The 14,638-nt window shown below is 48.0% G+C and overlaps 1 protein-coding gene across 2 annotated transcripts in view; it reads right to left on the bottom strand.

Moving 5' to 3' along the window:
* Positions 1-647: 647 nt before the first annotated feature.
* SMYD1 (SET and MYND domain containing 1) overlaps positions 648-14,638 on the bottom strand; it is a 35,130-nt gene continuing 21,139 nt past the window's right edge. Inside the window, exons 4-10 of one of the 2 annotated variants that reach the window (XM_070429660.1) lie at positions 13,809-13,939; positions 11,746-11,784; positions 8,247-8,436; positions 5,447-5,539; positions 3,415-3,578; positions 2,293-2,461; positions 648-833 (exon numbers count right to left, since the gene is read on the bottom strand). In XM_070429660.1, the coding sequence (XP_070285761.1) occupies positions 675-833; positions 2,293-2,461; positions 3,415-3,578; positions 5,447-5,539; positions 8,247-8,436; positions 11,746-11,784; positions 13,809-13,939 (945 nt within the window). In that variant the 3' untranslated portion in view covers positions 648-674. The remainder of the gene's footprint in view (positions 834-2,292; positions 2,462-3,414; positions 3,579-5,446; positions 5,540-8,246; positions 8,437-11,745; positions 11,785-13,808; positions 13,940-14,638) is intronic. The other variant, XM_070429661.1, reaches the window with a different exon arrangement.

Genomic DNA, 14,638 nt, shown 5'->3' with positions numbered 1-14,638 from the left:
CAGGCATGGCATGTGTGACTGTAGGAAGAGGAAATTGAGGGAGTCCAGGTACGTATATGTGTTTCCAAGTGTCTCCCACAGCTTCATCCTGAAAAGATTTTTCCCATCCTCGTCACCCAAACACTGACTATCCCAGACCACGGGTGAGGCCAGCAGCCCCAGAGACACCTGCACAGTTGGGTGAGCAGCCACCTGAGGCTCCAAGCACCTGCCACCCTCAGCTCAGTTGAGATCCCCTCCGAGATAGCCCACACTGCATATACACACACACACACACCGGACAGGCCCGCTACTGCTCCCCTCTCTCCACACGGCTTACATTGTATTATGATTACACGGTGCTTTCATTGTCTGCTTACATTTTGCCTCCCCAGCTACTCTTGGAACTTCTTTATCTCTAGGGCCTACAAATACTTGTAGGATGAGTTGAGCTATAGGATGAATTAAATTGAATTAAACAGAGTTGAGATGAACCAACATGACACTGAGGAACCCAGAGCAGTACATTCCCATAGCAACAGGGTTGAGCAATACTCAACTTCCCCATCAAGGGTCTCCCCAGAAGCCCACTCCCTCCAGAATGTCTCCCCAGTTCCCGAGCCACAGTGCCTCCCCCTCCCCCCCCCCCCCCCCCCCCCCCCCCCGCAACACACACACACACCCCAGGCAGGTCCTCATTGCTTCTTATGGAACAGAGATGGCGCCGGCTCGCTGCTGGGCTCAGCCATGACCTGCATGGGCTGGTTGTTCAGGGCAGCCTCGCGCATCTTGTGGTACATGAACTCGTTCTGGTGGAACAGGCGCAGCTCCATCTCCGTCTGCATCCGCATGGCCTGTGGGACGCAGACACACCAGGAACAGTGATGACAAGCCCCAGGACATGGTGGCTCTGGCCTCCCTGGGCCCTTTTGGAAAAGGCAGGCAATGGGGTAAATGACTCCCAGTCACCAAGATTCGACGGTGCCCCCTCAGAGGATACATCCAGGCCTAGGGTCCTGGCCGTGGGTCAGCTTGTTAGGGAGTCAGACCTCTGAGAGAGTAGCTGAGGGGTTGTTCTCAGGAACCATCAAGTGGGGATCTAGATTTGAACCCTGGCCCCTGCACTTGGGTCCCATCTTATGCAAGTTACTGAATCCCTTCAGCCCTCGGTTTCCTAGTACATGAAGGGGGTAAGATGCCTTCCTACTTCCCAATAGACCAGAAAAATGACAGTATGTGACACACACAACAAAGTTCTCACTTCCCCATACTTTTAAGAAATACTCATCGCCCAGCCAGTGTGGCTCAGTAGTTGAGCGTCCGCCCATGAACCAGGAGGTCATGGTTCGATTCCCAGTCAGGGCACATGCCCAGGTTGCAGGCTTATCCCTGGTAGGGGGTGTGCAGGAGGCAGCCGATCAATGATTTCTCTCTCATCATTGATGTTTCTATCTCTCTCTCTCCCTCCCCCTCTTCCTTCCTCTTTCTGAAATCAACAAAAACATATTTTCTTTAAAAAGCATACTTAACAAGCGCCAGACATCGCTGAGGGGCTAAGGATGCAGCAGTGAATGCGATGGGCAAAATCTCTGCCTTTGACAAGCTTAAATCACTAGACATGAAGTCTGTCTCCTCACACACTTGATGACACTGAGTCTTTTATCCTCCCCACACTGCACTGTCTGAGGACAGCTCCTTGAACTCGGTCACTCTTAAATAAACCAGCCCTTCAAAGCACAGAGGAAACCAGCAGAGGATGAGAGCATGCCATGTGCCAGGCACGGTTCTCAGTGCTGTTCACACATCAAGTCATTGCACCCTCCTTACAGCCCTCTCCTCTTCCTCCGGTTTACCGACGAGGAGACTGAGGCCCACACATGCAATATTTGCGTTCACATGGCTAGAAAGTGGGGAAGCTGGAACTCAGTCCCAGCAGTCTGCTTCTAGAGCCTGTGTTCTCCAGTCCACTTATTCTATAATGCACATTTTGTCACATACATGGCTGCACACACACACACACACACACACACACACACACCATTATCTAGGTTTTCTCAGTCAAGCTTGGAGCATCTCAGGTTTCAAGTCTCAGCTTGTCATCCACCGGCTATTTGACTATGAACAGCTTACTCCCCTTCCCTGGGCCTCAGTTTCCTCATATGTAAACAAGGGGAGTGGGCTAAAGCCTTTGTGAGCTCCCTTCAGGTCTCGCAGGCAATCTAGGGACTTTCCCAGAGCAGAGTTCAGAAGTCAGCTCTCATCCTCAGAGAGCTCAGAGCAGGCAGGGGGGCCCGGCGTCAAGGTGCTACTTGCCTCTAAGTCCTTGGTAATTGGGTGGGTGGGTCCGTGTGTCACCAGGAGAATGGCATAGGCTTTGCAGATCATACCGTGCCCCACCTCAATGTTACCAGCATGCCAGTTGGTCAGCCCCGCCCGCATCACGGCCATGCCCAGCTGGGCATTGTTGGGGTGGTAGAGCTTCCTGTAGAGGCAATAAATAATCATAACACATGATCCCAGCCTCCCTTACATCGGCAGAGTATTTGACATGTTATCAAGTGCTCTCATTGAAGTCCTTCTGCTTTCCCACCAGTGCCACCATCTGCAGCCCGCTGGGAGGGGACTGAGGCGCAGACAGGTGGGAGGTGGCCAGAACCCCACACAGGGAAGCTGTAAGAGCTCAGATTTTCATCTGAGTCTCTGAGCCACATCGTCTTGGGGAAAAGGAATCAGGATTGTACTCTGAACGTTACTACGGGAACCTGGGAGCTCTCTGGTGCACCGAGCCCTCTCCTGGGAAAGCAGTAGAAAGGCCAAAGGGAAAAGATTAACAAAAATGTCCTTCTTGGGGGAGAATTGCATTTTTCCCTCCATGGCACCTTCTTAACAGAGCTTCCTTTTAACATGTTATATAGTTTTCCCACATTTTATTTCTGAGTAACATCCTCCCCCAAAAAATGAACCTTCTTGTGCCAATGTGGTCATGTAGCCAGATACACAAATGCACATGCCACTGTGAACAGGGAGGACATTGGCAGAGGGAAGGCAAGGACATTCTATTTTATACTTTACAATTTTAATGAACGAAAGCTCACAGGATTTTCTGTGTTGGTTGTTAGGGGGGACCCTTTCTAAACACTTAAAATCCAGCTGGACTTGGCCATCAGGAAATCAGAAGCCACCAGCAAACAACAGATGCGCTGCAGGATTCGGGAAAGACCGGGGATGACAAATAGGTTTCACCTTAGGTACCAACTCTGAGTATTTGGTCATTATTACTAGGAGCACCATGATTAAAAGGCTCCTGTAAAGAGTCCCAATTACTGCTGCTTGCTGTGGGTTGAGGAGGGAAAGTAGCAGCATGCGTGCCCTCTATTTGTCCTGCCTGGAGTAGACACATTTCCAGATTATCTGACACCCAGGATTGTCACCTACACATAGCCATCCACCATCCTCCTGGCGTAGTAGGAGGCCTCCTCAAACGCCTGGAGGTAGGAGAGGACCTCGGAAACGATGCTCAGCATCCTCAGCATGTAGATATTGGTGTCAGCAAACACCGAGTCCTGCTTCTCCAGGCACTCCCGGCACAACTTCACAACCTGGAAGAGACACAGGCCTGGTCCGTTACCAATGTACCATGGCACGTGTTTAATTCACATACGGGAGCCGCACAATGACATTGGACACTCCTTTGAAAGTTGAGATTGCTCACAATTTGTGACTTGAATAGCAAAATGGTCTTATTTGGGTAAGATGTAGAGATGGAAAGGGAATGGCAACATGAGAAGTTTCCATATATAAGTCAGTTGGGAGCAGGGAGTTAGGAAAGATATATATATCTCTTACAACAGTGCAATGAGATAAGTACTACGAATATTCCCATTTTACCAGGTTCTCTGCACCTATGACTCTCTACTCTGGCTGTGCTCTAGATTAACCTAGAGACCCTTTTAAAAACATCAATGTCTGGGCCTTACCCTCAGACCCATTGAAACCAAATACACGGGGGAGGGACCCTGGCCTCTGAAGTTTGCATAAGCCCCTGGTGGTCCTTATGCACAGTGGGGGCAAACAATCAGGTTGTCCTGCTTGAAGTGTACAGGATGGGTAGGCAGAGAGGGAGGCTCCTGGGAAGCTGGAAGACCCATCAGGAGATCACTCCATTGGCCCTGGCGAGAAGTAAGATGGGCCTGACCCCAATCAGCTTGGAGTCAGGCATTTCCAACTGATTCAAATGCAGACATAGGCTTGGGTTGCACTCCACAGTCAGATGGTCCTTAGACTGGGGTTGTTCACTGTTCTCTTCTCTTTTCCTTGCCACTCTCATGGGGAAGTGCCATACACTTCTTTCCATTTTAAGTGAATGGAAACTAACTTTGCTCTGAGACTCTCCCAGAAGCCCATGAGGCAACTGGGTGGGGGTGGGGCAACATATGGGCTGGCAATCAATCAGTCCTGCAGGCAACTCCCTTAAACCCATGGGCAGCATCCGGCCCTACACCCGCCCTGGCGATTTTGAATGGAGAAAAGGAGAAAAAGCCAAAGGAATGGAGCGAGTAGAGCCCTCCTGATTGCTCTGGCTCCATTATTGTGTCTCTGACATACATTTTCCATATTGTTCAATAACACTTTGTTCATGTGACTGTCTCCCCTGCCTAACAGAACTCCTGGGAGTCAAGGAGCATGTCTTGTGTGGATCATCCCAGAAAGGCCTCAAAAATGGGCAATGAATGAGTACAGGATGAAAATGAAGACCAGATACACACCTGAGTTGCTTGAAGAGCCTGGAAAAAATATGGGTTTTGGGTCCCTGTGCTCTGTTGCAGATAAATTATATCTTAGGGGATGAGCACAGAAATCTGTTTCCAAGAAGCTGTCTGGGTGAGTTCAATGCAAGTGCTCTGCAGGTCAATATTTGGCAGTGGGTCTCAACTTTAGATGCACTTTGAAACCACGTTCGAGCCTTAAAAATCCCGATGTCTGGGTCCCACCCCAAGAGATTCTGGTAAAATTGTCCTGGGTGAAGATCTGAGCAGCAGGATTTTTCAGTGATTATAGTCTTCAGCCAGCTGAGAACTCCTGGTGCCCTGAGAGCCAGGGCTGAAGGCTCAGTTACTGGAGCCTGGAAACTATCTCCAGGACATGCATTTAATTATGGGAAAGCGAGGAACCCACTGCCACCCCCATTTCTCCATTTCTGGTGCCAACTTGTAATACCACAACCCCCCAGGGACATTTGTCAGGCTGCCAGAGTTCTTCCCAGACCCAGTTTCAGCGGGTTGAACAGTCCCTGAGAACACACCCCTAGGAAATGCTAAAAGCTTGAGGGCAAGAGGAGTCCTGGTCTCAACAAAAGGACATCTTCAGAAAAACAACCTGCTTGGTAGCCTCTCCATCTTCAGCCCACCCCATTTCCCTCCCTTTCTGCTCTCCCCCCACCCCATCCACCATAAAAATGAATTCTTACCTCGTGGTACAAGCCCTCGGAGCGAGCCTTGTCAATCTTTTCTAGTGTATCCTTGGAGAATTGTATAATCTCCTTGACCACATCCTGAGAGGGCTGGGAGAAGGAGGGACACTGAGTTACAGCTTCGCATAGTCGCATCTTTGATATTCAATGTAGTACAAAATTAATGCCTTCCTCTTTCTTTTTTTAAAAATATGTTTTTATTTATTTCAGAGAGAGGAAGGGAGAGAGAAGCATCAATGATGAGAGAGAATCATCCTCAGCTGCCTCCTGTACACCCCCTACAGGGGATCGCGCCTGCAACCTCAGCATGTGCCCTGACTGGGAAATCAAACCGTGACCTCCTGGTCCATGGGTGGATGCTCAACCACTGAGCAACACCAGCCAGGCACCTTCCTCATTCCCGAATGCTTCACTTCTATAAATGCTGTGCAAGATCCCTACAGCTTTTCCAGCTCCCTCATCATGCTTCTGACTCATGCTGTCCTTTCCATTGACCAAGCCCCAGCCAATCATTTCTGCCTTGTGCTCATGCTTGGGCTTTGGACCCAGTGCAGAATCTGATGTTGACCCCTGTTGTATTTTCTCTGGCCTTTTGGATTCTTATTCCATCATCCAAAGTATTTTTCACTTTTCCTTTGTACTTCAAGTCCACCCTATATACTAAAGATATCCCCTTGCTTTTTTATCTTTGCCCAAGTCATTGATTTAAATACTGGCCAGCCCAGGGCTGAAGACAAAGGCTGAGGACTTGACTAAAACTTTGTACTCCTGTTTGCCATGGGAGTTCATGAAAGATAGCCTTCATGGCTATGGGTATCCAAACCCTTCCAGTGTCTTAGCACCCAGTTCCTGTTTCTTTGTTTTCATCAAAAACATATTATGAGAGACTTTGTCAGCTGTTTCCATGAAATCTAGATTCATTAAGCTTACCGCATTTGCCTGAGCAGTCTAGTGATGTTGTAAAAAAAAATTTTTTTAATGAGGTTTTAATACTTGAGGCAAGGAGGTACCATAATCAAGAAGTCCATGAGGGTGCCATAATTTCAAAGAGAAAGTGACAAATTTGTTTAATGTCCAAAGGAAAAGTTTACTGGCTATGCTTATCCATATTAGAAGCTCTTCTCTGATTTTCTTTTCCTTAGGCAAAACTGATAAAGCTTTTTTCCAAAATGAAAATAACTTTATTGTTTATTCTGACTGTAAAATAGGCATGTGGAAGCTGTAAAAAATTAAAACATATGAAAAAAGTAAAAATCCCCAGAACCTACCCAAAGATCAACTCAGCATTTTGAGGAACATTTATATATATATTTTACAAAGTACTCCCACCAATATTTCCAGAACCCCCCCTGGCACCACTATATTTCCTATGCTGTACTTTACATCCCCATGACTATTTTGTAACCATCAATTTGTAGTTCTTAATCCTCTCACCTTTTTCACAAACCCCCTCCCTCTGGCAACAATTAGTCTCTTCTCTGTAGTTATGGGACTGTTCCAATGTTGTTTGTTTATTTACCTTGTTCATTAGATTCCACATATAAGTGACACCATATGGTATTTGTCTTTCTCTGACCTATTTCACTTAGCATAATATCCTCTAGGTCCAGCCATGCTGACTGAAATGATACGATTTCATTCTTTTTCATGGCTGAGTAATATTCCATCGTGTATATGTACCACTGCTGGCAGGCCTCACGGGGCAAGCTGCCCTCCACCCCTGACTTGGTGCACAGCCTCTGAAGGGTGTTGCAGTCAAGCACTCAGGCCCTGCTGGCTGCTCCTGCTGATGGAATATTTGCATTCCCAACCCAGGCTCCTTTATTCCTAGGTCTCTTCTCCTGAGGCCTTGGGCTGAGGTCTTCTTTAGGCACTTCTGCCACCGAGGCCTCCTTACTGGGGAGGGGTGGGGAGACTTGCAGACACTTTCCCCTACTCTGACTCCGTGCCCAGTGCTTTTCCTCTCCCAGTCCTTTCCCCATGCCCTCTCCCCAGGCCCCTCATCTCAGGGTCCACAATCCTTTTGTTCTGGGTCCCTCAGCAGGGAGAGCCCCTACATCTGTGCTGACCCACCTGACCCTCCAACAGTGTACCTTCCCACGGGGGCTAAGGAAGCAGGGGGAGTGGCGCTGCCCCAGCACAGCCTCCAGCTTTCCCGCCGCAGGAAGTGATGGAGGGCATGCTGCTTTCATCGGCCGCTCCAGCACCTGCAGCTCCACCTTCTCCCAGCTCCGCTGAGCTCCTGACATGCCCCTCAGCAAGCCTTCCCGCTGCTCAGTGGTCCCACCATCCATTAGGCAACAGCTCCTTGGGGCTTAGGCAAATTAACCAATCTATACAGTGCCTGATCTCCACACTGCCCATTTCCATGGGACTAGGAAAATCTTTGTGATAACCAGACAATGAATCTCTGCCCATCTGGTCTCAATATGTGCAATTCCCAGCATTATTTAAACGGCAAAGGGGCAAGGAGATGACTAAAACTTACTGAGTGTCTACTCTCCATGCCACACCCTATACATATGTACGTACTTTTGTTTAATGCTCAGAACAACCCCTTATCATGGTTGCCATCATTCCTATCTTATAGATGCGAAAACGGCATAATATCCCCAAACTCAAACACCTAGCACATGGCAGTGCCCGGACACTAGCTGGGACCTACGGGCAGTGCACTATCCCCCACCCATACAGCCTTCCCTGGTCCTCTGGGAACTACCGAGCAGGGTGCATTGATTCGCTGTAGGATCCCCATGCCTGGCTCCTGTGGAGGCGGCACGAGGAGGGCTGTGTGTACCTTTGGGTCGTCTTTCACCCCCAGGAAGAGGTCGTCCTTCAGCCCTTTCTGGCAGTGCTCGCACGTGCAGTCGAAGTAGTACTGCTTCTTCAGCTGCTTCTTGCGTTCTTCGCTGACGTTAAGGAAGTCGATGTAGGACACGGTCAGCTCTTCTCCTTCTGAGATCTTGCCCAGGGCCCGGAGCTCAATCCTGGAGCAGGGCGAAGGAAAAGAGTAAATCAAGTCCCCGGCTTTAGGGTGGCACCTGTGCTCTTCCGGCTTCAAGGAGTTGAGTCTCAAAGACAATGACTCCCACTAGCACGTGAGGAAACTCCCATTCCCTCCAAAATTAGAGATGTGGCCTAACGGACAGTTTTCTGAATAATTCTGCTCTGCTCACTATAACAATCAAATCTGCTTCATTCCGTAAATCGCCCTGAGATCTGCTCAAATAGATTCCCGGGAGAGGACCGCCCTTGGTCTTAAAACCACATATTGCTTCCATGCCCCCAATTGTCCCTGTCCATTCAGCTACTGGTTGTTGACAGAGAAAGGGAGAAACAATATAAGGTGAAAACTCAAACAAGAGAAGACTCAATAGTCATTCCTGCTTAGTTTGGGGACTGCTCGCTCAGAAACGCACACATTCATTCACTGCCCATCTTGGCCTATTCTGTGAGTGACTGTAAGTCCCTTCTTACCTCAACCAGTGGTTCAGGCCTATATTATGTGAGGAGACTTATTCAGCAAACAATGGCTGGCTCTGTTCGTCTGATGCATTGTTCACTTTTGTGTTTATTGGGGGACAGGGCTTTGTGGTCGAAGGTGGTTAGCAAGAGCAGATGGCATTTCAGCCCCCTTCCAGACTAGATCTGACCCTCCAATGACCTACAGCACAGCCCACTCTGCCATGTAATAGATGCAGAATATGCTGAAAACAAAAGCCCCTGGTGAAACTGACACCCAGGTTAGCCAACCACGCAGAGATCAGCCTGTGGGCCTCTCAGCCATGCACCAGGCCAGAAGCTGCAGAAAACAAGTGGTGAGCCCTGAGCTGTGCTCCTGTGTCTCCCCAGGATCCTGGGGCCTCACCACCCAGTAGAAACGATCCCCCAGAGAGTGAGTGGCAGGATGCAGAGGCTGGGCAGAGCATCTGCAGAGAGGTCCATGATCATTTCTTTTACCTCCCAGAGCGGCTGTCAGACACCGTGTGAAAGGCCGGGACACAATTTCAGCACCACAGAAGGGTCCCAGCCAGAGGCATTCTCTTTGTGCTCAAAGTGACAATCAAGCAGCTACTGAGCGGCAGTGACATGCATGTCCAAGTGTCAGAGGTGACATGCCTTCTCTCCAAGTGGAGCCCACTGACATGCCAAATAAAGGTGACGCTATATATAAAAACAACTCAGATGGCACCTGCCAAGATGTCAGCTCCCCTTCACCTCCTGTTCCTTCTTCCCTTTCTTCCCACCCAATTTTTGGCAGCAGCTGCTACTGAAGTGATGAAAGGCAAGAGGGAGGGGAGGGCCCAGGGATTCTACTCCGAGGTCTGCTTGGAATCCTAGTATGTTCAACCTGTAGGGAGTCCATCTTCTCAGTTCACAAATGAGGGCGCTGATACCCAGAGAGGTGAAGTAACATCCCCAAAGGTCCCACACACTTTGGCCACAGAGTCAAGATTAGAACTCAAGTGCCATTCACACCTCACCACATCGTATTGGCCTGATGGTGTTCAGTCGGCCTCCTGAGCCTGCAATGCATGGGAAGTGAGGTGAACCAGAGCCCTCAATTTTAAGCCTCTGATAATGTCCTAAGTAGGTCCATAAGAACAACTTTAGAGCCCAGGTTGAGTGTGGATCTTAGGCATTTGATCCTGGTTGGGTAAGTAAACTGCTAACCCCACCCGCCCCTTTACAAAGGCAGTTCACCATAGTAACATATCCCCATTCAACAGTGACTCAGCGGTCAATAAGTTAGGGTTTCCAACAGCTTTACTTTCCATCATGGTTAAGCCAGTTCACACAAGGTTTCTGAGTGTCTCAAATTATTTCAATGCTATTAACGAATTTTCAAAACCAAATTAATTTAATGTCACTTAAATATGAAAATGCATACCCCATTTACTAATTGGGAATTGGAAATCAGGGAATGAATAGTGATTACCGCTCCATTCTGGACCCCAGACCTCTCCCATCTTAATGCTCTGCAATTTTATAGTTCAGTCAATTGAGCCACAAGTAGCAAGTAATTTAAGTGTTTTTTAGAGATTTGGAAGGTCCCCAGAGATGCCCTCATGTTGACCTTTGCTCTACGGATGTGGAACAAAATGCCCAGCAGGTGATGTGAATCATTCAAAGTCACGTGCAATGCATGCCAACACAGTCTCAGGTGCACAAACCACTCCTCCCCTGCATTCCGAAAGCCCGAACCCCCATGCAGCATTTTGTTCTAAATCCAAAGAGCATTTCAAGTACTTTTAAGCCCCATTTGAGAAAAAGACCCATCTGGGACCTTTTGGTCGTGATTAAGAAAAGTCAAGAGTAAAATCTAATCTAAACCACGAATTCATAGCTGGTCAGAGCAGTAAACGGAATGCTATGAATAAATATTTATCAAAATATCACAGTTATGGGTGCGATTTTCAGAACCCAGTCTGGGTGAGAGGTTGGGGGTTATAAGCAAACACATAGTCCTTTAGTAGGTCAGTAGTACCAGCAGTCCTCACTTCATGGCAAGCAGGGTTTAGAGGGAAAAACCTGGGTTTTTGCCAAGATGTTGTGGACCAGAAGGGACAGTCACGCTTTGAGGTTGGAGGAACGAAAGAAGTAAGGAGTGAAAGAGGAGAAAGGAAGAAAACAAAGTAGCCCTGGCCGGTGGGGCTCAGTTGGCTGAGCGTCGTCCCATACACAAAAAGGTTGACAGTTCGGTTCCCGGTCAGGGCAGTGCCTAGATTGCAGGCTCAATCCCCAGTAGGGGGAGTGCAGGAGGCAGTGTGTCACATTGATGTTCCTCTTTCTCTCTCCCTTCCTCTTTCTCTAAAATCAATAAAAACATTGTTTTAAAAAAGGAAAACAAAGGCATGTCAGGTAGTGGGTGAGAAAAGAACAAAATGATTAAATGCATTAAGAATAGCCCTGGCCGGCATGCTCAGTGGTTAGAGCGTAGGCCCAAGCACCAAAGGGTCTCAGATTTGATTCCCAAACCCAGTTGGGGTGCATGGGGGAGGCAACCAATCTATGTGTCTCTCTCACATTGATGTTTCTCTCTCTCTCTCTTCTCTGTCTCTCCTCCTTCCCTCCCTCCTTTCCACTCTCTCTGAAAAAGCAATGGAAAAAATATCCTCCGGTGAGGATTAAGAAAAAAAAATTTTTTTAAAAAAAGAACAAAAAATACAGCATTCAAAAAAGAAGGACATACAGACAGACAGCAGCCACAGAATCTTGGGAAGGGACATCTTGGGAACCAGGCAAGTGAGGGAGGTGGGTCAGAGGAGCAGGGAAGTTTGCAAGAACTGACCCACCTCATCTGGGTGTGAAACATGGATTTCACTGCCTCATGACTGAAAGACAAAACAGACACCCAAATGGAAATCATTACCATTGACGGACCCCGCACAGCTAGCAAAGGTGCACAGTATTTCAGATGCAGTCAAAGCTTTGGCCATAACAACAACCATAACAATGACATCTAGCCCAGCCCCTGTAGACCAGCCCCTGAAGTCCAGCTCCTGTAGCTGGGCTCACTTGACAAGGTGTGCCTGGTATAGTGGAAATTTCACTGGATTTGGAATGAGAGGTTCTGAGTTCAAAAGTACACAGCCCTGGACAAGTGACTTCCCTTCCCAGGCCTCAGTGTTCTCGTCTATAACCGGGCAATAAGGCTCATGAGACAATGCATTTAAACGTAGAATACTTTAAAAAAAAAAAAAAGTATGAAAAGCGTATTATCCCACTAACAAGAACCTTGGACAAGTAAGTGTTGCCTCTTTTGATGTCTATCTCATGGAGAGTTGGAGCCGTATATGGAGGCTGGGTAAGTCACACAGGTGGTAGATAAAATGATTGGGGTGTGAGTTGGGCTCCTAACATCATGACCAGTGTTCTTTCCACGATGGCAGGCAGCTAGACAGCGACTGAAAAGTCACCTTCTCTTGGACAACAACCAAGAAGCCCGGGTGAAACCTGGCTGCTCCAAATGAGTGGCTGCATAGAAGCCCGAGCAGACACTGGAGCTGATCTGGAAAAGGGGTTCTGGGTTCCTGTGGCAGTTACATGCAGCGAAAAGAAGAACCTGGGTCACCATTGCTTAGTTAAAGGGGTTCAAGAAAGACCAGCCCCGTACATGAGTGAATTTGACCCTCTCTACCAACCAGGCTAACCCTGGACAATAGCTCGTCCAGGGAGGATTCCATGAAGTGACCCCAAGAGGCATAGGAAGGGAAACACAAATGCTGTGAAAAAGATTATCATCTGGATCCAAAATAAACTTCCCTGTCTTGAGTGACTTTCTCAATTGCTTAAGAGCCTGGTGTCATGTGGGCCCTTGCTTCCAGAAATAGGAAGGAAAAGGGAAACTAGAGTCCCCGCTATATTGGAGCTTAAGCTTGAATCTTGGCTAAGAACCAGAAACCACTGTCTTTGTTTTCCAGGAAGTTTTGGGGGGAAACTTGCTCATTGTTGATAACTCAGTCAACTTGTATCTGTCATAAGAGTTTGTCTCTAAGAGCAAAAGCAATATTGCTCAGGCCTCATTCTCAAAATCCCCCCAGCCTGAGCCAGGGACAACCGGGGCTCACCCTCTCTGCTGACTCTTCTCCATTTGTGTCCCACCCCCAAATTCCCTTCTGTTCCCTCTGTGCCTTATTTGGGGGAGGGCGCTAACTGACCTCTGAGGACTTCATCACCTTTGCCCTCTGGCTTCTGGTTGGGGTTTGGCCAATGGGAGGAGATCAGAAGATGGGAGGAGAGCGGTTGGCTGTTACGTCTCCTGGCTCCCTCTCTGCCTTACTGTGGTTCTAGCAGTGGCTGGTTTCTCTACAGGCACAGCCACGCTGTTGGAAGGGCCTCTCCCGTGGCTGTGGCTCTCAGCAAGCACAAAAACGGTACTTCTTCCATTTGCCCTTCCACACTAGAGATGATCATGGTTTCGTGCTGTAGCTAGACCTTGGACACTTCACCATTCTTTATTAGTTGCTTAAATGCTACTCGCACTTCTAAATTCTCTTCAGATTAACTCTGTGCCTTTGGATTTCTGCTGGGACCTTGATGGATATATGCTTCTCAGTTGATGTTTTGTAATGACCTCAAGGCATCAAGTTTTAAAATAGTAGTTAGAGGTTTCTCTGACATATCTAGGCAACCTCAAGAAACATACAGAGACTCAGAAATTACCCATGTGGAGTTCTCTACTATTCTCCCCATTACCTTTCTCCTAAACACAAATATTCTACAATGAAATTTCTACTTCTTTACCATTTAAAAACCATGCTAGTTCATGAACTTTTTTTGGCTTAAGTCAAGTGGTGAGAACACCATGAGGTCTCCCCACCCCCATCACAGCACCCCCAGTGAAAGACATACTCACTTGCCGTTGTTAAAGATGACGGTGCAGTTGGGCCAACAGTCATGGTTCACCAGGCCCAGGTTGGGGAAGATGCCCACGCCCACTGCCTGCAGGCCCCTCTGGTCACTGAGCGTGAAACCATTGCAGTTAATCTACCCAGAGGAAAAGATAACGAGTCAGCTAACACACACAGACTGGGGACACAACACCATCCTCGCTACTGAAAGGTGTTTTTTAAAAAGTAGAAAACCAGTCTTATCCTGGAAATGCTTAGAGTCTGGAAACAAAAGGGTCTCTGCGCTCTGTGTGATTCTAAATGACCCTCTAAATTAGTATCAGGGGAGACTCCCATGTTTGCTAAAATGCAGCACTGCCTTGAACGTTTTGGGTGGCTGTATTCTAAAAAGGCCAAAGATGCCCTGACCGGTTTGGCTCAATGGATAGAGCGTCAGCCTGCGAACTCAAGGGTCCCAGGTTCGATTCCGATCAAGGGCATGTACCTTGGTTTCGGGCACATCCCCGGTAGGGTGTGTGCAGGAGGCAGCTGATCGATGTTTCTCTCTCATCGATGTTTCTAACTCTCTATCCCTCTCCCTTCCTCTCTGTAAAAAAATCAATAAAATATATTAAAAAATAAAAAGGCCAAAGAATGTCGGGCCAGTGTGGCCTAGTGGTTGAGCATTGACCTATGAACCAGGAGGTCACAGTTCAATTCCTGATCAGGGCACATGCCCAGGTTGTGGGCAGGAGGCAGCCTATCAATGGTTCTCTCTTATCATTGATGTTTCTATCTCTCTGTCCCTCTCCCTTCCTCTCTGAAATCAATAAAAAAATGATAAAAAATAAAAAGG

Source organism: Myotis yumanensis, unplaced genomic scaffold (genome assembly GCF_028538775.1).
Source record: "Myotis yumanensis isolate MYYU_CA2020_CCGP unplaced genomic scaffold, mMyoYum1.0.hap1 SCAF_11, whole genome shotgun sequence".
Taxonomy (NCBI): Eukaryota; Metazoa; Chordata; class Mammalia; order Chiroptera; family Vespertilionidae; genus Myotis; species Myotis yumanensis.
This window is presented reverse-complemented; position numbering and strand designations above follow the sequence as displayed.